This window comes from Acromyrmex echinatior, unplaced genomic scaffold (assembly GCF_024713525.1).
Source record: "Acromyrmex echinatior isolate Ae372 unplaced genomic scaffold, ASM2471352v2 Scaffold37, whole genome shotgun sequence".
Classification (NCBI taxonomy): domain Eukaryota; kingdom Metazoa; phylum Arthropoda; class Insecta; order Hymenoptera; family Formicidae; genus Acromyrmex; species Acromyrmex echinatior.
Window position 1 is genome coordinate 76,709 of NW_028259070.1, and position 24,706 is coordinate 101,414.

Below are 24,706 nucleotides of genomic sequence, written 5' to 3' on the forward strand. Positions count from 1 at the left end.
CTGAAATACATTTTATTGCAATATAAGATAAAATATGTGTTTTTTAATTCGAAATATTTGCATTTTACTTTTGTACTCAAATTAAATCAGTGTACAATGGCTTTAATATGCACCACAGTGCGTACTAATGCTTCCAATCGAATTCGTAATTAGAATAATAATCGCAGAAAGGAAGGTACCGATCCGATAAAAACACTTCGCTCTTTAATGTGTGCGCTACTAGTGCTGCTGTCACTACTGCTCTGGAGGACATCCACATCGTTTGCGAAAGGGGGAAAGAACCGCGGTACACACGCCGTACATCCGTCGTGCAGTAGGTACGAACTGCCACTCGAACACACGGTGTTCGGACGGTGTCTCGTTAACTTGCATCAAAGACTAATTTGCTCTATTCATCTATCGTCTCATTGGTTTTTCCTATATTTTTTTTTCTATTTGCTTTTTTTATTTGTTATCTATCTATCTTATGGATCAATTTTATATGACTATCTGATCTCGCTTGTTATTCTGATCCGGCGAACGGTTGCGTCAACAACGAGAATCTCAGCAAATTGATATCGAGAATAAAAAACTAATTATAGATATCGAGAAATTAGATGTCGAGAATAAAAAACTAATTATAACGAATATTCTGTTAGTAACAAAGATTGACGAATTATCAGAACGGTGGATTCGGCGAATTATTGGATTCAAGACTTTTCGGAATCGTAAAGTGGCGATCAAAAACAGCTACATCGACTATCCTAGCTGGAGCCTGTGACAAGAAGCGGCTGGTTAAAATTTAGTAGCTGATTGTGTTCTATATTTTTATGTGAGTATTAATAATATTTTAGTATAATATTTTTATGTAAGTATTAATTTAATATTAGTAAATTATATTTCGTTCAAATAACAGTTAGAGAACGTTTACAATTGGCATTTTTGTTTATCCCTGTTACTTTGAGTTTAATTAAGCAACGTTTTGCAAAAATTAATTAAAATAAAATACAATTTACAGGAATAAACATTCTAAGACAGCAGCATTATTTTATGTTTTAAGTTTAATTCACGATTATTAATTTTGATGAGGTAAAACTCATTTTTTCTTAACGTCATTCAATTTTTTACTGTATTACATATTGTTATTGAATTAGGGAAAAAGTCCTTTTACAAATTACTAAAAAAACCTTTCCTCATTAATGTCTTCGTTAAAAATGATTTCGTCAAAATTTAAATTTAAATCAAGGGTTTTATAGCTTGAAATCTTTACTTTCGAATTTTTTATTTATTATATTTTTTGAATTTATGTGAGTTTTATAATTTTTATCTATAAAAAACTACGAGCTCAAAAAAATAAAAAATTTTCTATTTACTCTATAGCATGCTAAAAAAAAATTTAAGCAAATTTTTGACTATCGAGAAAGCTTGAAGTTTTTCTTACAAAATTGATTTTTAAAAATATTCTTACGATTTTTTGTTTCTCGCGGATTAAGTAAAAAGGATATTCTGATTTTATTGCTCGTAACTTCGTTAAAAATCATCATATCGCAATAAAAAAGCAGATATTTAAAGCTGAAATGATGCTCCATCAAATGATATAATTATCATTTTTTTTTTAATAGAGTATATGAGTTGGAAAAGTCTTTTTACCAACTTGTAAAAGACTTTTCCCTGGTCCAATATAAAAAAAATATTTAAAAAAACAGTAAAATACAGTTTTATATAAAAAAAATAATTTTTAAAAATAGTTTTTAAAAAAATATTATAGTTTTTTAAAAAAATAGGTTTTTTACATTTAAAAAACAGTAAAAAACAGTTTTTTATAACCTATATAAAAAGTCGAGTGTATTTTGCAATAATTTTTTAATAAATAAAATTTCTTTAAAACTTTGTAATTTTTTGAAAAAAATTCAATTCAAATTCATATAGATTTATTTATTTGAACAGATGAGTGAATTAAACGTACATGCTATAAATATACTTTAAACGTGAAAACTAATTATTTAGCAATATTTAACTTCTATTTTCAAATACAATTTTGAAAATGTGCATAGCTATTTCCAAATTTAAATTTTTCACTTTAACTACAGCTTACACTAAAAAAATAATGTAAAAGGTTTATTGTTTTACGTTACAAATAGAATCGGAAAAACATGTTTTAAACAAATTAATAATATACACAAATGTAATAATGTAAAATGTAACGATAATTAAATTTTATTTTTAAAATATTTTTATTTATATAAAAGAATATCTAAATTCTTAACTTTCTTTTTATTTCATATATCTCTTAATTCAACTCTTTATCTTTTTTTTTTCTTTTTAGATAGCTTCATAAAATCACGTTTTATTGCAAACAAATAATTTTTTAAAATATTTTAATAACAAATTAATTATCTTTGTGTTACTAAATTTAAGTTCATAAACATAAAATGTAATCTTAAAAAAGAAATGAACTCTTTCTCCATCTCAAAGTTTTTCTCAAATTAATTTATTTTTATCGATTTTCTTTTTAAAAAAGGAGAGTGAGAAAAAGAGAGATATTTTAAAATTTTGATATTTGCATTTAAATATAAACATTTATAGATATTTGGATATATACACTTGTGTAATTATATCTTATTGTTATAATGACACATGATTATAATTCTATTGAAGTTTATTGTATTCAGATTTTATAGTATTTTCTTAAATATTTTAATTATAATTTAATTTTAATCATGTTATTATTTAATAATAAAATTAAATTCATTTAAATTTTGATTATTATATATTAGGTGTTGGAATTAATTCGTAGCGTTTTACAAGTGATGGGAAGTACTTTCATTAATGTATTTTTTAATGCTCATGTGAAATAAATAACATTCTTTCATTAAAAACGCTACGAATTAATTCCAACACCTAATATAATTATATATTATTTAATGTAGCGCACACTTGTTTTCACCCATTATTTGTTAATACATTTATTATAATATTATAATTATTTTTTCTACTCAATATTGTATATGAATCAAAATTGCAATAATTCGATACATGCTTATTTATCTATCTACTTATCCATCTATTTGTCTGTTTATCTATCTACTTATATGTCTATTTGTCACGCTAAAAAGTTCTGCTCAATTGAATCACATAAGTATAGTTTGTCCTCTTTGTTTTTTTACGTTTAAATTTATCTAATTTCATAAATTGCTAATTTCACGTAAATAAAATTGATTCACTTATGCAGTAAGTTGAGAAACAAAGGAAAATATCATGATATTTAAATTTCTTCATAAATATAAATACATATGGTAAAGACTCTATCAATCACGGCACCTTCACTCGCATGCCAGTCTTACAGGTTCAATGAAATACTTAAGAACCGTTCATATCAGTGAACGGTTCCCAACGAAAGTCTTTCGCAACCTAAAATTAATTTCTTTAATGTTCTTTAATGTTCTTATAAATGTTAAATTTATAATTTATTTATATTAGTTCTTACATTTCTAATTTATTGCTTGATTTAATATTAAAGCAAGCAAATAATGTTTGCTTCAATTAACTACGTTTGTCATAACTAACTTTAATTTTAAATTATAATATTTATTATACATTTGTTTAATATGTATTATACATGCTATTTATTATATACATACTTATATGCACAATGTGAAATGATCCACATGAGATATTTTTATCTATTATTAAATTTAATATGTGATTGATTTTTAATATTTTTTATAATATTTATGGCATCCATATGCATTAAAAATTGTTTTAAGTTTGTACCAATTAAAAATTATATGTATAAATGAGTACATATAATTAATAAACAATTTTTAACTTAGCAAAAACTATTTATTTGGAAAAAATATTTGAATTTCATGAAAAATATTAAATTTAATTAGTACAATTACTTTATAAGTGCAAAACATCAGTATATATATATATCCAGTCCATTGTATTGTATTTATATAGTTTTCTATACATATAAATTCACATATATGGCAATGTTACGTATACCGGTTCTACAAACAGTTCACAATACAACGAAATACAACAATACAATAATTATACAATGAAATGTAATTTGTGTATTCAATGACCCCTTTATGCCCTCGCAATAAATTGTATTTAAAAAAGTAGCAACTATAGGATATATCGCATGTTCAAGAAGAGCGGTATACATATTGATGTTTCCGTGACAAGATATTAGGAATATCTATATATGTATAATGAATCTATCAATCGTGAAATCAGACAATTTTTTCACAAGTCTCGATGCCGAAGGACGCGTAAATGGGCAGCCGGAAACTTTTTAAGCACGCGACCAAGAAAACCACTGACTTTAACATGACTGAAAATGATGCATCATTATTTAAATACCTATCGACCAAAAAATTAATAATACATACGTACGAAATTCAAATAAGGAAACGTAATCAAAAGTTTACACTTCAAAAAAACTGAAATACTAATGAATTAAACACCCAAGGACTCCTATAAGAAAGATTTTTAAAGCAATGAGATGAAATATTCTCGTAAATAATTCGCGTTACTGAACATTCCAAGTTATAAGAACTTTTCTGCTATAAAAATTTTTGACAAAATCTAGTATCTATTTCTTATCAAAAATTAAAAGTACATAAAAACTTTTTTATAAAAGTTTTTTATAAATTCTTTGGAAATTTAATGCATAAAACGTTACAAAAAAGTAATTTTATTAAAACATAAATAATTAAAGAACATTAATTTTCTCTTCGGTTTTGCCACAATATCTTAAACGGGAATCAATAAATTTTTTTTTTAAATGAGAGTGTTAAAAATATTTACAAATTGAACTTCACGGAAAGAAATTTTTTTCTCAATTTCAAATTAATAAAATTATCATTTACGAATAAAATATTGTTGAAATTAAAAAAAAATTATTTAAATAGCAGTAAAAGCAAAATAACATTTTTAAAATCATTCACAATTTTTGATAAAATTACTTTTTTTGCAATCTTTCATACACAATTTTCATACACAATTTTTTTCACAAAATATATAAAGATTACATCTTTGAACAATTCTTTAAGCACCTTTAGTCTTCAATTAATAATGAACGTTTTATTAGAAGTATTTTTTTGTGTGAGAAAGTCCTATAAATTCTTAATACAGTCAATTAAATACATATGTTTCATATTATTTTCATTAGATTTTCCAAGCGTTTTAATTAATCGTTCGGCGTATCCTTTCATTCGCTTGTCCCAATTATCGAGACAGCACGTCATAGATATTGATAGTAATTTACGTGCACTAATTAATATTTCGATATCGATACTTAATCTGTGAACTTTGTGACAGAAAACGGAGAAAGGATCCGGATCAATTTTTTCCGATCGATTTCAGAGCGATGATGCAATTAGCGTACGAGAATAACAATATCACTGTTGTATTAAAAATAGTATGCATTTTTGTGTGCATATATTCGTTTAAGTGTTTTTTATTTGTTCTTTATTTGAAGCATCGCACGTGCAATATAATTCGTTTCGTAAGAACTGAATAAATATTTTGTTTCACATATTGCGACATGTGACTGCAAAGACGAATCGTGGAAATATGCCGAAACGTATTATACATGATATACAATATTCCTATGCCAAATGTATTCAAACAGTTAATAGAAGATAAATATTTGAATTGACTAAATTACATTTAGAGTTGTCATAATCCATAACCGCAGTTATTAAATTGATCATTATCTGCTCATAATCATAAATTTGCATTATAAAAGATGTCTTTAGCAAAAAAAAACCTCTTAAATATCTGTTTAAACTTTTTATTTTCTTCAATAAAAGTTTTAAGATTATGACAAGAAACGAAAAAAAACACAATTTTGTTTTTGCAAAATTACATTTGAATATACATATTTTTTAATAAAACATTTGCAATCAATAGGAATTTATAAAATATATCATAAACTCTTGTTTCGAGAAGAAATTAAATCAAATTATTTATTTGACAATTTGTCACAACTGTAACATAGCTTATTTTATTTTTTTGATTATACATATGTCATTTTTAAATATATGATCATTTACTAATTCACAAAATAAAAAGAGAATTTTTTTATAGGTATATTTTACAAAACAATTCTTGCAAGATATATTAATATAGAAATATATATGTTTTATAAAACAATAGTAAAAACTCGATAGAATTGCTTTCGACATCACAATCTGAGATGGTAATGAGAAAACAGGATCCTTAAATACTAAATTATGTTTAAATTGATATATCAAAGTAAAGTGAATTAATTAATTAACATTTCTACAATAATTATTAACTTTGGCATAAAAATTATTACAGTATGTAATTTGTGTTATCTGTCGTCTTTCGACATATATCGTTTAATGTTTCCAGATGTAAAGAAATATTTGAAAATCTAATGCGCAAAAGAGAGAGAGAGTATTTAGCATACCTAATACGAATTAGTAAGAATATAGAATTATACATAGTCATACGGTTGCCAGGTCCCGAGCACTGTACAGCTGGGGCTCGAAGATCCATGTGCTGAAGATTTCATATTTTGACTGGAGGCTGGCCGATTATTTTAAAAGAAAGTCAAGTAATAGTGGTCGCAAAACATGAACTCTGCGTTTTTCTTTTCTCTTTTTATTTTATTGAAAAAAAAAAGAGAAAAGAAAAACGCAGAGTTCATGTTTTGCGACCACTATTACTTGACTTTCTTTTTGTTATTAATATTTGACAACATAAAGTGTTAACACAATCACACTACGAACATAATTACAAGCTTTTTTATTATTCGTAAAATAACATAAACTGCGAATATAATCACAGACTTTCTTATTGTTTTCCATGTATAATAATTTAAATATTATTTACAATTAATAAATCTCACGCAAGCAAAAAACTGGAAAATTTTCCCGTCTGCCGGAGAGCTGGAGATTGGTCCTGAAAACTGGAAATCGGAATCTCCAGTCGAAATCTAAAGACCTGGCAACCGTGCACATAGAACTGTGATAAAATTCAATTTAGAATATGCTTTTCGGTTTTTTTGTTTGGATCATCAGAATCTATAAGATTATTTTTCTGCAGTCGAATATTAGATGTGATAATTCGATATTATACTGTGCGTTACCGATTCTGTCAAGTCGGTACACTGGAATTTGACAAAATCGGCAGCCAATCGCATGGCACGCAGCTGCAGTCATGTAAGCGCATTCAGTACCATAGCACTTTTTAGCATCCCTTCCTTCGAATACTTACTCTTCTAAAACTTCATTTGTTGCTCTTTCGAAGGAATGTTTTTGCAAAGCCACTTCGGTTACTACTGATGTTAAAAGCTGTTTTGAATTCTTTCCATCCTTTTTTTAAATTTTATTAACAGCTGATTCCGTTGTCCCATAAGTCTCCTTTACTTCTCTTCTAAGTCCTTTTGCCAAAGTTTTCAATTACTTTCAACTTTGTTTTAATAGTTAAATTCTTCCGCGGTTTTTTATTTTGTTCATTTTTTTCAGCTTCATATTTGTTTATTATATATTTTGTTTTGATATCACAAGTATCTCGCATCGCGTAGGCACGTTCGCACATGTTCGCACGTACGCCGCTACCAGTTTCGATTTCTCAAACTCCCTCTTTACCGCCTCCCGAACTTATTGCCTGTTGGAAAGAGAAAACTTGACACAATCGGCCTTGACAGAATCGGCAACGCACTGTATTGAAAAAAATTCGAGAGAAGACATTATCCGATAAATTTAAGGTAAATTTTTTGTTTATTACATATATACCATATGTACGGTAAATCATAAAAAAATTCTTACATATTGATACATGTGTAAAGTATAGCCTACAGCGCAATGAATATAAAATATCAATAATTATATAAAAATTAAATTATAAGAATAATACGTTCATTTTTCATTTTTTTTTTATTATATTATATTACTCAAAGTTACCATACTTTTATTAGTTAGTCATTAATGATGGTATAAATTTAGGAAATAAAAAGATTATAGAGACACGATATATATGATAAATCATCATAAAAAAATTCTTTACATATGATTATATTGATGCGTATATAACTTGCAGTGCAAGCAATAAAAAAACTCTTACGTGTGTGTTTTTCTTTCTGATCAGAAAATCTTTTTGAAATCTTTCTTCTGAGCCTTCATTTGAGTAGATGACATTTATTATCATCGCCCTTTTTTTATTTAATAATTCACTTTGTTGAAAAAAATCTAAATAATTTGCATGATTTTCAACGAATTATTGAATTAACTTTATGCTCAATGAATATAAAATATAAAGATATAATGCGATAGATAAATATGCAATAACTCCGGTAAATACGCCGCGCTGAGATTTATACTGCAGAAAAAAATAGAAGAAATAGAGGTAATTTTCCAGCAAACTACTCTGTTACATGCCTTTATGTTATATTAGTACTGTATTACAATTTCAGTTTCTTACTATTAATATTAATGAAATTATTGTGAGTTAAATCGATTTGTCACTGTGTTAAATAGCACCATTATAAATTATAATGTATATAAAATGATATGATTACTATAAGACGTGCAAAAGATTAGTGGTTATTTCGTGATACATGAGTGTAGAGGAATAATAAAGGATATTGTATAACAAAATACAAGTATTTTGATCTTGTATTCTTTATTATTATTCTTTATTATTTAATTTTTTGTCTTGTATATCCCATCTGTTTGGAATATGTGGCATTTTTAATAGGCAGGATTTATGCCCAAAGCATACAAAGTGTGCAAATTGAATTCAGTACACTAAATACAATAAACGCATTACATAAAATATGTATATCCTGTTATAACACTTGTAATACATCTGGGAAAATTGTAATTATTATTTATTACTTCATATACATATTTATCATTCTTATTCCTTAACTTAAAACTTTATAAACGCATTTTATAAGTTATTGTGCCATCTTATTAATATGCATTATAAATTTTTCATGAGCCGTACATATCTCCCCTTCTCTTATGAGTAGCCATATATCCCACCCTCTGTCGGATATATGGCAAAAATGCAAGGGTTTAAAAAAGTTTATTTTTTAATGCGAAATATAAATATTTCAAATTTCTAATATTTTTTTCATAATAGACAGTACAGAATTTTTACTGATATAGTTTGTTTACTTTAAACATGGTAAATAATACTTAATAAATTAAGTTTTGATAGGTGCAGCGTATATATCGGAGTTACCCTAAATAGACCTAGAACGATCAAAAAATCTTCACCTTTAAAGATGTAATCAAATAGAATGCAAATTAGAAGTCGCTGAAAATTAGATAATGTCTGTTACATAAGCGTTATGTTGTATTAAAAAAAAAATTAATTTTTAAGAAATACAATTGCATTCCTGAGTTATATAATAAATACGTATAACATATCGGCAATGAAAACGTGTTTATTATTGATACCGTGACACACTTTATCCATAAAAATAATATTCTTTAGGTTACATAAAAAATGGAATTTCTTTTGCATAGGTAGTAGCTATTATTTTAGAATGCAATACTTTTTCATACTTTCAAAAAGTGGTCTTTTCGTGATCGTTAAATATTTCTCATTACATGATTAGACTTTATAAGCTGCTTTTTAATTAAAATTAAGTGAGTAATTGTTATGTTGATACTAATAAATTTTGTAAATATTTAACAAACGGTTTGAAATTATTGTTTTGAATCACATAAAAAAGTAAATCCCCGTATTTATTTACATATTTACGTTATTGTGTTTATATACATATGCGTATCTATGGATTAAAAATGAGACGATCATGTTATATTTAAAGTCCTACCTAGAAAATGTGAATATTTTGTTTGTAATTATATTTTGATTATGAATTATTTGCATAATTGCGGTTATATTTGCAAAAGAATATGCAGTTACGCAATAAAATTACGCGACCAATTATAGACTTCTTAGTGGTAAATTAGATCACTGCAGAACCGCGCTTTACGCACGTTATTTAACATTTTATTCTTTTAGCATTTACTATACATACTTAATAATTGCTTATATATAAATGCATACAATTAATATTGTACTATTTTTGTTACACTGTTAAACATACTCTTGATACATACAATTATCAAATGCTATGACAATTGCTTATAAAGTAAATGCAACGAGAGAATCAATCGACACATAATAGTTCAAAATCTAAAAAAGTTGGCAAAAAATCAAATTATCAAGTTTTGAGATTTCAACTTTTAAATTATATGATATATAATCCCAAATATAATATATGATATATGATATATAATAATATATAATCCCAAATATCTGTATAAACTTTGATATACAACCAAACAGAATGTATTACATTTTCTTACATTAACAATTTTATTTATATAAATTCGTTATCTTATGCTGTATAAAAATATGTGTGCAAATATTTATGAAAGAAATATATCTCGTTTCTTATTCACTTTTTTTTATAAATTTATACAATTTCCAGTTGAAGCAAACTGTGCACCAATTAATTATTTGTTGGTCTTAAAAACATACAGTCTAAACATTTAGCTGGAATGATATGTGACACTGTACAATGATGTACAATATTTGTTTTATTATTAAATATATTAACGATTTAAAAACGTTTACTTAAAATTAAACAATTTAATACACGTGTTTTATAGCATTTTGTAAATGCAATATTGCGCTTTTACTAATATAATATTAACAAGTTATAGATTTTTAATTCTTTTGCATAATGCACTAATAACGGACATCTAGTATAAAAGATAGCAATATTAACAAAAGTAAAAAATTGTAAGTAAAAATCGATTGATGAAATTATTAAATACACATGGAAGGTGAAATCGCCTCATTCAATAAAGACTGCTCTTCGTGCCTAATGATATTTCTTGTGAATTTATATAATTTCTTTAATTTCCAGATTTTTAAAGATGCATATTAGCATTAATAGTACTAAATTGCTTGAGTCAATTAATTTATAATATTACTACTCTATCTTTAGGACTATATTTCGAAACCGACAAATAATACTGTCCAACAAAATTTGACTTTTTTTTGTCTTTGGCACGTGAAATGTTATTTCTCGAGGATTTTTGGAGTTATAGATTTAAATTCATGTTTAGAAAAATTCTATCACATCACATTTTCGAGAAAAAATTGAGATAATATAAATAAACATCGTTTTTTACTTATATTATCCCAATTTTTTCTTCTTTTATATTTTGGAAAATTATTGCGATTAAAGGAATTTTATTTTGTCAATTTTGTAAAGTTTTTTTATTTTTAAAATGAGTTTTTTGTTTCTGTATGATTTTTATGACTAAGATTTGATGTTTGTCACGTAAGTTTGAGGTTAGACATACTTCCCTGAGTTGCCGCGCTGCGGGTTTACTATGACACTACCGTGTTTCTTCAATCGTGTATATCTAATGTTTATTTTGAATTGTGTTTCTTATTGCACCTGACATTTCAAGGTTAGCATTATATTTGCTATTAAGATCATTTAGCTAGTATATGCTTCTAAAATGCAGGTGGAGGCGATCTTTGTTGATCCTTCTTTTATATTTTCTTTTTTATTTAATTTTTTAATTATTTTTCATTCTTTTTTATTTTTTATTGTTTTTATTTTTAATATTTCGTCACATATCTTTCCCGATATTGAATAAGCGTCAGGCAATGATAGCTTTAAATTCAAACTCACGCAACCTCGATCATAAAAAATCGTATAGAAATAAAAAAACTCATTTTGAAAGTAAAAGATAGTATTTTAAGACAGAGAGAATGTAGACACAATTGTCAAAATAAAATTTTTTTAATCAGTACTATTATAAATATGAAGAAAATGATCATTTTTCGCCTATATTATTCTAACTTTCTTGAAAATGTGATGTAATGAGCAAATTCTGAGGACAGCAGTAAGTTTTTAATGTTAAAAAATACTTCGGAAATTTTTGAGTAAGTCAAAGACAGTGTAATATCGATGCGTAGTTCGCTTGAACTGGAAATTGTATAAATTCACAAGAAGTATGAATAAGAAATGAATGATGTTTTACTTATAAATGTTTACATACATGTATTCTTTATATAGCATAAGGTTAATAAATTTAAATAAAAACTTATTGATATAAGAAAATGCAGATTCCCTTTTATTTCATATTACAGTTTATAGCAGAAAAAAGATGATGATAAAGATGAGAATTTAGATAGTAGCCCCCTTCTAGTTGCCCCCGACAGAGTATTAGATAAGTTACAAAGTGTAGAGATTTTGCACTCACAGTTTATATAAATATTAATATAGATACTTCCATTGCATGATGCGTCCATTGCATTATTTATTGTTTAAGTGTAAAAAAATTTTGGCAAAAATATTGTGAAATGAAATCACATGATACTTAATTTCTTGAATGATAACATTCATTACAGTCATGCCTGCTGTGATATATGTTAGAATTCATCGTTAAAGCATTGTGCGCTGCATGTTGCATATACATACATGATTTTTATATTATAGATTTTTTTAGAGCTTATTTCCTTGTATACACCAATCAAAAGAAACCATTGCTAATTTCATAGTTAATCAAACGAAAGACTATATACATCAAAGCAAGCATAGCAGCATGCACAAGTGTATGAATATATGCATGCTTATCATTCAAGAAATCGAGCATTGTGTGATTCCATCTTAATAGATATTTTAGATATGCTAATATAGTTTTTCTATTACATATGTTATAAACTGTAAAAAATAATCGAGAATGCATCACATCATGTCATAATTTTTATATTCGACGATTTTATGTAAATTCTATGTAAATTTATTGATTATATGCTATATAAAAAATCTATTTACAAAAGAAACATTTGTATTTACATGCTTACATTTTTTTAATAATAGTATCTTTTAATTAGAATATCATGTATTATGCAAACTGAAAATCTACATCTTATTAATTTTGTATTAGAAACGCAATATATACTCACAAAACGCTATGAAATATTATTATGTAAAAGATATTTGGGATAATATTTAATAGTTACTTTTTGATCATAAATACATTGGCAATTTAAAAATATTTGATCAAAATTGAACAATTTAATACGTATATTTCATAGTGTTTTGTGAGTATTGCGTTTCTAATACAAAATTAATAAGATATAGATTTTCAGTTATATAATTAAAAGTTTTTTATTACATAATTTAAAAATTAATTGAAATCAAAACTTGAAAAATTAATCTTTTATCAGCTTTTAATTTTATATCACTATGCGGCATTATGAAAAACAACGATAAATTTTAATATATGCAAGTAATCGACTTTATATGCTTTTTATAAGAAAAAAATAAGAATTAATAGAATTTAAAATGTTATCGTATTATTTTATAATGTTATGTTATGTGTTTATTTTCCTCGATATTATTATAATTAAATAATTTATTATAATTAATTTTATTTTACGTTAAAATGTCACAATTATTTACGACATATGTTTTAAAAAATTTAACGCAATTTAATATAATAGCGATATTAGGTACATGTTAAAATAGTTATACTTTATGATTAATCAAACATATTTCACAGCTGAAAACGTTTAACTTAATTTTTGCGGCTCATCGACTGATCTCAATATGAAACACTCGCGAGAAGGTATTCTGACTTTTCTTAATCTCAAAAGGAGCGACTTATTCTTATAGAATTATACATACACAAGTACATCCACCTTTAGCGAGATCGCAATGTTTTTTTATTCGGAAGTGTGCGTGCGTGCGTGCGTACGTGCGCGCGCGCGCGCGCGTGTGTGTGTGTGTGTGTGTGTGTGTAAAAATATACATATAAGAATATACACATATAAGAAGAAAAAATAAATTATTTGTACTTTAATTGTCATTACAAAGCATTTATTTTTAATATAACTTGCTTTAGGTTTTAATTACTATGTACTTATTGTAAGAAACGAATTATCATCGATTTATACTTAATTTTTTGCTTCAAGGTTATTTATCCAAGAGTCTGAATCGCTCTATAATTACATAATAAATAATGAATAGGGTATTTCCTTAATGCAACTTTTATTAATGGAGCAATGCAAAAGGTGCCAAATTCGATATAATTTTATTTCTTCTTTGTTTTTAATTACATTCAATAACATATCAATTTCTATTTAATATTGAAATAGAAATGTTAAATCAATTTAAGTCGAGGACGTTCATAGGTATAATAGCAATGATGTATGTAATATAAAATATGGTATTCTGCGAAGAGAAATTGCCTTTTTTTCTCTTGAGCAGCGGTTAACCACAGAAATTTGGCCACAGTTATCGTCGTCCTTCAAAGATCTTGATCGTTACTTTTAAAGCCCGTTGTTAAACGACGATTTATTACTAATAATTTCATAAGACAACATTATGACTAGTCGATTCTTGCGACACGCTTGTTATGGCACAAGTGTCATTATCATTATTTGTATTGAACTACATTAACGATGAAATGATTGGATACGTTTTTTTAACTATTCGGTACTTACGTAACATTATAATATGTGGTCATAGAATTACGGTCCATTATTAATATTAATCCCGAATCTTTCGCAAAAACTGCAAAAACTACTTTACGTCAGTAAAGTAAAAAAAAACTGATCTAAGATGGTAAAATTAATCTTTTCAACGATTCAAAATCAAGATGATAATAAAAATGACAAAAATTATTTTATTATTGCAAATTATTACATAAAACATTATTTCTGTGAATCTCTCAAGAGATTGACATCGTATGATTGATTTTGAATCGTTGAAAAGATTAGTTTTAGTATCTTAGGATCTATATTTCAATCTCTTTTTTTACTTTACTGACGTAAACATGTGGTTTTTATAAAATATTAATATAATAATAATCCGGACATTCCGGATTATACTAATAATAAATCGTAATTCTCTGATAAGAATAACATAATAATATAACATGCAGATCAACCGATCATTGGGGAAGTCTAATCTAATCTAAAGTTTGATCTGTGCAAGGAGAATAGTAATAAGGAAAGACATTATTAGTTTCAACAACAGAGAAAGTTAAGACTTTTATATAAAATAAAATTCAACCTAATCAAACAAAGAGCATATAAATCTAAGGTCTTTTTAGCAGAAATGATATTAAAATTTTCTTACATATATTTGATAAATTTTTTAGACTTAATTAATCCATCCTCAGTATATTGATCGCAATGATTACAAAATTGATGACTTACAGATACATAATATAATTTTCTACCTATGTGTTTGTATCGATGAAAAATGTGTATGTGTGTGTGTGTGTGTGTGTGTGTGTGTGTGTTTTGTGTTACAATAATTTCTCTTATTTGTAATGTAGTGCATGAGTTGATTCACACACTTAATTTTCAATCAACAACCAAACCAATCACCATTAAGAAAGAAAGTAGTAACAGTTTCTAATGTGAATCAAAATAATCTCTTTCCTAAATTTTTCACAATACCATCCATTAAGAACATTTTAGAGAAATTTAAAACTATGTTTAAAAAAATTGAATTTAATATTGCTTATAAACTTATACTTGACTTATTTAATAGACATATAAAAATAGGCAAAGACAAGTTTGAAAAAATGATACATACTAAAGTGATGTATAAAATCAACTGTCTTGATTGCGAGGCTACATATGTAGGTCAAACAAAAAGGCAATTACAAATCAAAGAACATATTAGATATAGATATAAAAAAAATTGCAGGGTTGTTATCAATTATATCTGGTCATTGGGAAAAAAATCACGAATTTGATTGGGAAGGAGTTCCATTTTTGACATAGAACCCTCATATTGTAAAAAGATAATTTCTGAAATGATTTACATGAAAAGTAGAAGTTTGATATTAGTAAACAGAATAACATAGAAAAATTAATCATTTTAGAAATTATTATATGTATATATATATATATATATATATATATATATATATCCCCATTTTAGAGAGAAATTCTCCCACTTAATACTGTAATATTTCCCTCTCTTACGGTTCCCTACTTCGTACAAAACATATATTGTTCCACAAAGATTACCTCTCTCTCAATCTTTGTCAGGACAGCTTTATCATCGTTTAATTTATCTCTATTGAGAATAAAATAAATTATATTCCTGGATTAATACATCAGTTTATCAGGTAACAACTTTTTTAATTTATATTCAATATTACGATTTAGTGGATGGATTAAATTTACAAACTTATATACTATATTACAAATAAGAAAAATTACTATAACGCATTCTTCATCGACACAAGCACATAGATAGAAAACTATTATGTATCTGTTGTATCAATTTTGTAATCAATGCGATCAATACACTGAAGATGGACTAATTAAGTCCGAAACGTTTATGTAAGAAAACTTAAATATAATTTCTGCTAAAAAGATCTTGTGTATATAGTATGCTTTTAGTTTATTTAATTCTTTGAATATTATTAGTTTTGCTGCAATTATTATAGTAATCTTGTTTACCTTGGTACAAACTTGACTTAGATATCTTTGACCCGATAATAGATACAAACTCCAAATTTTTGAAAATATCGCACATAACAATAACATTGTGTCGCAAATTTTGTCAGTTCTGCTCCTATTACCTGATATATTTCTTTATACGTGAAAAATTATTCAATAGATTGCAAAATATTAAACAGACGTTACCACAAGAAGGTTACATGACATTAAATCTTTAATGGACGGCTATTTTTAAAAACTTACAGAATTTTTTCTTGATTAAGATATTTATAATACTTTTAATTATTATACATTGGACAAAAATTTACGAAATTTGAATAAATATTTGTTTAAATAATACCAATGAGACCATTTGCTTACAAAAAATAAATATTTATTTGATTTAAAAAAGTCATATTTAAATTTAAGTATAATTTTTTCGAATTGAATAAATATTTATTTACCGTAAGTAAATGGTCTCATTACGGTACTATCTAAACAAATATTTAATCAAATATTTAATCAAATTTCGTGAATTTCTTTTCAATGTAATACTTTATTTCATTATAATTCTTAAATTCTGAAAATACTTATAACATTGTTTCGTTATAGTGGCTTTCTTTGTTTGTGAAGATTGAAAAAGAAACAATTTACATTACAATAATATAGAAAATTAATTCTTATATTTTTGCTAAATATTCGTTCATTAACATTATTGCGCCGTAGATATAACTTTTATAATAACATTATAAAATAATTACATACTGCCTAATTTACCTGATAATTTTCTTTTAAATAATGTCATATCTAAAATACGTGAAAATTAAATTAAATAAAATTAAAGTTTAAATTTAAACTTCTTTAAACGTCTTTATCAGCAAATTTTAAGAGTTTAAACGTTATTTCTAAGAAATAATATAATTAATTATTTTTAAAAAAAATTAAAATATATAATTAAACAGCAATGTAATTAATTATAAAAAATATATAATAAAATGTAATTAATGTTAAAGGAAAAGATTTTTTGGTCTATTTATAAAATTTCAGACATTTAAAATAAATTACATCTTACGTAAATTGCTCGTTGAATACTAATTAAAATTGCATACACGTATACGTATCTTATGGACGTTGCAATTACCCATTGTAATTTAAGAAAAGGCGCAAACAAGTTTCCATCCTTTTACAGCCCCTCGCGTAATTTATATTGTCATTAGAACTACCAAGGACAGTCGAGGAGAGACAAGACAATGCATAGCACTTTCATAGTCATTTGTTTTTTAAATGTGAGTAACTGCAATAGCTTGCAGTACAACCGTTGTTGCAACCGTTTATAGAGTAATCTAGTCTTTTCTTTTTATAAGCTTCTTTGAACTCATAATTTTTAATTTATGTATGATTCATTTAAATTTAAATTAATATGATGATTAAATTTTTATATATGATACCAAATGTTTTTCCACTAGTTTTTCTTTTTTATTGTACATTTATTATAAGTCTCTATAAAAAAAAAGACCATATAAATATTTTTATCATTATTATTATTATAAAATTATTTTATATTAGTACTTTTTATTTTAGTACTTGTAAATTGTTATAAGGATAATTGTTATTAAAATAAATTTTTTTGTAGCTTGAATTTAAAAAAAAAATATTTGCATTTTGATCATATTATTATTTTCTTTAAAACGCAGTTCTATATGAAAGCTGAAACAGTAATATTATAAAATTAAATCGATACATAATTTGATAATGTTCATAAATATCTTAAAATACTGCAAAGAATATTGTAATAAATTTTTTGCAGTGTTTTAAACTTATTATTATTAAATTGCATATCAATTTAGTTTGTAATATTATTATGTCAGTTTCCATTTAGGATTACATTTCAAAATATACAGTAATCAGTACTCAGGTTGTAGAAGAGAAATATATTAAAAATTTCCACAGAAATATAAAATTTATTTTTGAGGAATGAAATTGATATTTTAAAACTAATTTATAATGTGCATTTTTGCAGATTTATAAAGTCAGACTACGAGATGTCGTACATTGTGGAGTGGTATAGAGATGTGATCGACAACAAATATGGTGATTTTATAACAAAATTACATCTGTGAAAAATAATATTACATGTTAACGTTATACTGAATTACATTACATTATGTTACATAGTTACATTATATGTTAAAACGCTTATAGATCCAAGAACACAAGAATGGTTTCTGGTACCTAGTCCTGGTCCAGTTTTAACGATCATAGCGACATATATATATTTTTGCGTTTCCGCCGGACCGAGATATATGAAGGATAAGAAGCCATACGATTTGAAAAATACACTGATAATTTATAATTTTATCCAAGTTCTTGTAAGCCTTTATCTTGTTTACGAAGGCTTGATGGCTGGTTGGTTGTACGAATATAATTTTATTTGTCAACCTGTCGATTATTCATATAAACCGAGTTCAATGAGGGTGAGTTTGAAACACGTTATTAATATAATAACTCTATAATAATAATACTTTATAGAGCACGGAAATAATAATAATAGTAATTTATATACAGTATGAAATAGTTTAGAGATATTGCAGTAATATTGCAATTTTACAAATTATAGTACAAAAAACATCTCCCTTTCCTCTCACATCTGTATATTAAAATTATTTGTAGACACCTAATATGTGATATTGCTGCATGTATGTCATAACGTTGCATTAATACACTATGATATGTTACATTGGAAGTTTTCTCAAAACGGATGTTTTTATTGCTGTTCCAATCATCATGATAATGTTACAACATAAAGATCTAATGCTACGCAATACATATATTTGCTACTTGGCGATGTTCTATGTTGTATAGGAAAATTGTGATAATAAGACTTTTGGAGACATTCGTATTTTTGTAACGCGACGGGTTCCTACCATTCCCGTTATTGCGACAACTGTGAACTGGTGCTCAAATTCAGTATAGATTTCAAGTCCGCTTTAAGTGAAAGAACATTCCGTTCTGCCAGAAGAAAATGTTACTTGACTTGATAATTACAATGTATCATTAGTTCATATTATTAATAATATCCGTTTGATTTTTATTTAATTATGCTTTTGTAGATGGCCAATTGTGTTTATCTGTACTTTATGTGCAAATTGATCGAGCTACTGGACACAGTATTCTTTGTTCTGCGCAAAAAAGATCGACAGATCACGTTCCTGCATCTTTACCATCATTCAATGATGCCAATCTGTGCCTGGATTGGTGTGAAGTTTTTTGCCGGTGGTTATCCGACTTTTCTTGGTGTCATCAACTGCTTCGTCCACGTCTTTATGTACACCTACTACATGTTGGCCGCCTTTGGACCGTATATGCAGAAATATCTTTGGTGGAAAAAATACCTAACTATCTTGCAGATTGTACAGTTTATCATAATATTTTTCCACAATTTTCAAATGCAATTTACTAGCTGTAATTTCCCCAAGCCACTTTCATTTCTGCTCATGATCAATGCTGGCTTGTTCACTTACATGTTTGGATCATTTTATGTGAATAATTATTTGAACTCAAAAGTGGGACGAGTATCGAAGACTAATGGTGCTATTAATGGCTCTGTTAGTGTTAATGATAACACAATTTCCAACAAGATGAAGCATGATAAATCCAATTAAAAGACTTACGGAATTCTTCTAGCTATAGGACTGTAACTGTGAGAATAGAAGAATGATTTTTCAAAGTTTTCTTCTTTCAAAAATAGTTTATTAGAGAACAGATTAAATTCTTGTGACATAGATGTAGATAATTAAATGTCATGTTCGTTAAATAACGAGACATTCTTCCAACTTTAGCATTATTCTGCCAATATTTCTGCAATGCAATGAAAATAGATTAACGCAAAATAATGATATTTTACAAGTATGAATGAAGATGGATTTGACTTACTTGTATCAAGGACGATCTACGTACAAGTGATTCTTACAAATTACACGTGATTTATTACAGCGAGAATATTCGATTATTACTCTAGTATAAATTTTAAAGACATCTTTCTGAAATGCGTAACGATATTAATATGATGTATAATATGATTTGACATGAAATATTAGACTAAAATAAGTGCCAAATTCTGTTTCAAAGTTTTATCAAGAAATTCATGTTTGCATGATGTAATTAAGATAGGCGTCCTATTGAAATTTATGTTTTAAATTGTATTTCAAAACACAGATTTTGTTTTATTTACAATAAATCTTTATTGTGCAAGAGTTACATTTGCTAATTCATTTTCAAATCTCTTTTTATGTTTTTTTTTGTAAAAAGAAATGAAAGATTTGAGATAAAAGACATATATGATAACATTTATATGTATCTGTATGTATTTGTAGTATATATATTTTTACAGTGCAATGTATTTTTACGGAATAATACAAAAATTTATAAAATGTTTTTAATTAAAAAATGACAAATGAAGAAAAATATGACAGAACATCTTTTAAACTTTATAATACTTATGTATTCGAAAATTTCTCAAAGAATCAACAAATTTATAAATTTAATTATTTTTGCCATACATTGGATCATCTAAAAAATATCCGCGGTTTTTATTCAATTTTTGAATGAAATTTTTCTTTATTGAAAATCAATTTTAATCAAGTATATATTGGCCATTATTATCTACCTTTTGCCATTTTTCGGGTAATTTCATAATTCCATCCGTGTAGAACTTTTGTGGTTTATCGGCGAAAAACTTTTTCAAGTGATTTTCGGCAGCTCTTTTGTCGGCCAATGTTTTTCCATCAAGAGAGTTTTGCAGAGATCGAAACAAATGGTAGTCAAACGGTGCAAGGTCCGGGCTATACGGTGGATGCATCAAAACTTCCCAACCAAGCTCCCTCAATTTTTGGCGCGTCATCAAAGATGTGTGGTCTGGCGTTGTCATGATGGAAGACAACACCTTTTCTGTTAATCAATTCTGGTCGTTTTTCCTTAATCACTTCCTGTAATCTATCCAGTTGTGAACACTAGAGCTCTGAATTAATTAGGTCATGTGGTAACACCTCATGATGGACGACTCCCTTCCAATCCCACCATACACACAGCATCACCTTATTTGCCATCAATCCAGGCTTTGAAGTCGTTTATGGTGGTTCGCCGCGCTTATTCCATGATCTTTTACGAACAATATTCTTGTATTTCACCCATTTTTCATCGCCTGTGATGATTTGCTTCAGAAATGGGTCGATTTCGTTGTTTTAGTAGTGTTTCGCTGATGGAAATTCGATCAATTAAATTTCTTTGCGTTAATTCATATGACACCCAAACATCGAGTTTCTTTGCGTAGCCAGCCTTTTTCAAATGATTCCAAACTGTCATATGGTTGATTCTTAGTGCATTGGCTATCTCCTGACAGCTCACATGGCCTTGCTTGACCAGTTGCAAAATTTCATCGACTTTTTCAGTGACTGGCCAACTAGAGCGAGATCGATTTTTGATATCAAAATTTCCAGAACGAAATCGAACAAATCACTCCTGCGTCCTGCGTTCACTTATAGCATCCGCGCCGTAAACTTCACAAATTTGTCTGCATGTTTGTGCTGTGTTTTTGCCTTTTTTGTAGTAAAAAAGCATCACATAGCGTATTTCTTCGGATATTTCACTTTTTCAAACCAATATAACTTTTGACACGATTGATGAATCATCAAACTTTGTTTACAAAAAATGTAACCTAAAATATCATCTTTCAGATGCGCGTTCGTTTGACACAATCGGATTAGTGTTGCCCGATATATGACCATCAACACCATCTAGTGACAAAAACCGCGGATACTTTTTAGATGACCCAATATAATCTTGATAAAAAATATAAAATATCTTTAATTTAATGCATTTTTTGGGGGAAAAGGCAGTAATAAAATCTAAAGAATTAACAAAAAATATTAAAATTGTTAAAATAAATATTATTTTTTAATAAAACTCTTTTTATTTATTTTAAACATAGAACTTATATTAATTGGGGATGTTTTATGTAGTTATGGCCAAACCTGTACATTATATTCAATTATTAAGATTTCAGAGATCATTGTTTGTATACTTATGTGTTATTGGAGATGTATTAATTTATTTTTATAATCTCACACACACACACACACACAAGAAATAATGTTTCACATAAAGTGCGATATAGTGTACAAAAAATTCTTGTAAAAGATTTTTATCAAACATTGATAGGATAGAAATTTTCAATATCATTATTGATGATAACATGGATAAAATAAATCGATCAAATTTCTTTATAAAATCTAGCATTGATAAAGCCAATCCAATAGAAGTATACTGAAGAAATATACTGAAGAACTTCAGTAGATATCATTTTCGTCACATCTATATAGAAACAAATTACAATAACATACATAAATATAAAAGTTTATATTTGTTCTAAAAAAAAACAAATATAAACTTTTATATTTATATACACATACTGATATGTATCAACCCAGCAAACTACAACATGTAACTTAGATGTAGATGTAGATGTAGATATAATATTACACAAATGTCAGGAATATTATTTGTAATGATAAATATAATATAGATACTAGTAAATATAACATACAACTCTATATCAGCAATTTTGAATATATCATTTCTATATCAGGAATATATCAATATCTAATATATTATTGCAACGTGATAGAATCTTTTTTTTATATATTTCTATATGTATTTACAATATATATACAAATAGATACAATAGTAATAAAAATTGACGCTATATGAGTAAAAAGTGCATGAAAAGAAATAAAATAATATAGCGTCATGTATATATGACATTCAATTTTGAACTTATCGTGAGTAATCTGCAGGGCAGTGTTTGATATTATTGAAGCTATTTGTATCATTCCATTTATATTGTTTATTAGATGTAAAACAAGGATAAAATGACAAAAAAAAACCGTTAAGCATTTTCTCGAAATACTGTAACTTCTCCCTAATGGCTAAATTAAATAAATTCAACATATCTTTAGAATATATCTTATACGTATCAATCGCATGATATTTGTTAAATTGTTGAAAAATCATATAATTGTATTTTAAGACATATATGTTACTTTAAATAATTTTTATTATATAACATAACAAATATATCTTCGTTTTTCTAAAGTATTCTCAAAATTATATGACACATATCGTCTCCATAATTATATCATCAAAATATTAGGTGTTGGAATTAATTCGTAGCGTTTTTTAATGAAAGAATGTTATTTATTTCACATGAGCATTAAAAAATACATTAATGAAAGTATGTGCCATCTCTTGTAAAACGCTACGAATTAATTCCAACACCTAATATATCATTGTTTTTTCTATGTGCTTCCTAAGTTATATTACGTTTTAATTTGCTGGGAATAAACAATACTGATTATTTAAATCCGATATATGGCAGGGCATTATATATACAATTATTTGTTACAAGAGATCGTCAATTATTTAATTCTTTAAAAAAGTCGAATAATTTTCTGTTTTTATTAAAAAATATTGCAAAGTGTACGGGAAGGGGCAATATAATTTATAATTTCATTATAAATATAACTTTTTTTCGTCTTTATCAGTTAAAACTTAATTTTATACTGTCAAAATATTTTTACTGTCACTTCTGCGCGCTGATGTTATTTTTTAATATATTTTGAAGAATTAGTATTTATTAAATATAATAATAGGTAGGTTATAAATAAAAAAAGAACAAAATATTATTTTAGTTTAGATTCTATATTATTAATACCGCATAATTAACGTACGAATAATAGATTTAAGAATTTTACAGAAATTTGTTTTTGCCTTAGATAATTTTCTATTGCAATATTTTTAACAATAAATTAAAATTAACTGTTTCATTTAGCCTATAATTGAAGTTTTTTTATGAAAAATATTATGAGCAATATTATTCGGAGCTTTTTTTCCTATTGCTTATCTTTTTAATCAACTTTCAATTAAAATTCTATTACATTTTATTTAAAAGAAAAATACAACATTATATAATATTAAAAAAAAAATACAGCTAAAACTACAATTTGTTAAATGTTATTAAAAATTTTATTATTGAAAAGCCGAATCTATCATGAAAGGATGTAATTAGAGCTGTGCGCCAATGGATACCTATTATCCATGAGAAAAAATGTGGTACGTAATATTTATATCATCAAACTTTTCTAATTTTCAGTATTAAACACTAACAGATTATACGAAT

General features: G+C 26.2%; 1 protein-coding gene across 2 annotated transcripts; it reads left to right on the forward strand.

Moving 5' to 3' along the window:
- Positions 1-187: 187 nt before the first annotated feature.
- Positions 188-24,488, forward strand: LOC105147399 (very long chain fatty acid elongase 7). 2 transcript variants are annotated; one of them, XM_011058379.2, is made up of 5 exons: positions 188-317; positions 639-811; positions 18,494-18,564; positions 18,676-18,947; positions 19,584-24,488. In XM_011058379.2, exons 3-5 carry the CDS (start codon positions 18,516-18,518, stop codon positions 20,133-20,135), a joined length of 873 nt encoding a protein of 290 aa, XP_011056681.2. In that variant the 5' UTR covers positions 188-317; positions 639-811; positions 18,494-18,515; the 3' UTR covers positions 20,136-24,488. The 2 variants fall into 2 exon arrangements, with proteins under 2 accessions (XP_011056681.2, XP_011056680.2); XM_011058378.2 differs by lacking the exon at positions 188-317 and having other exon boundaries at positions 332-811.
- The last annotated feature ends 218 nt before the right edge of the window (positions 24,489-24,706 follow it).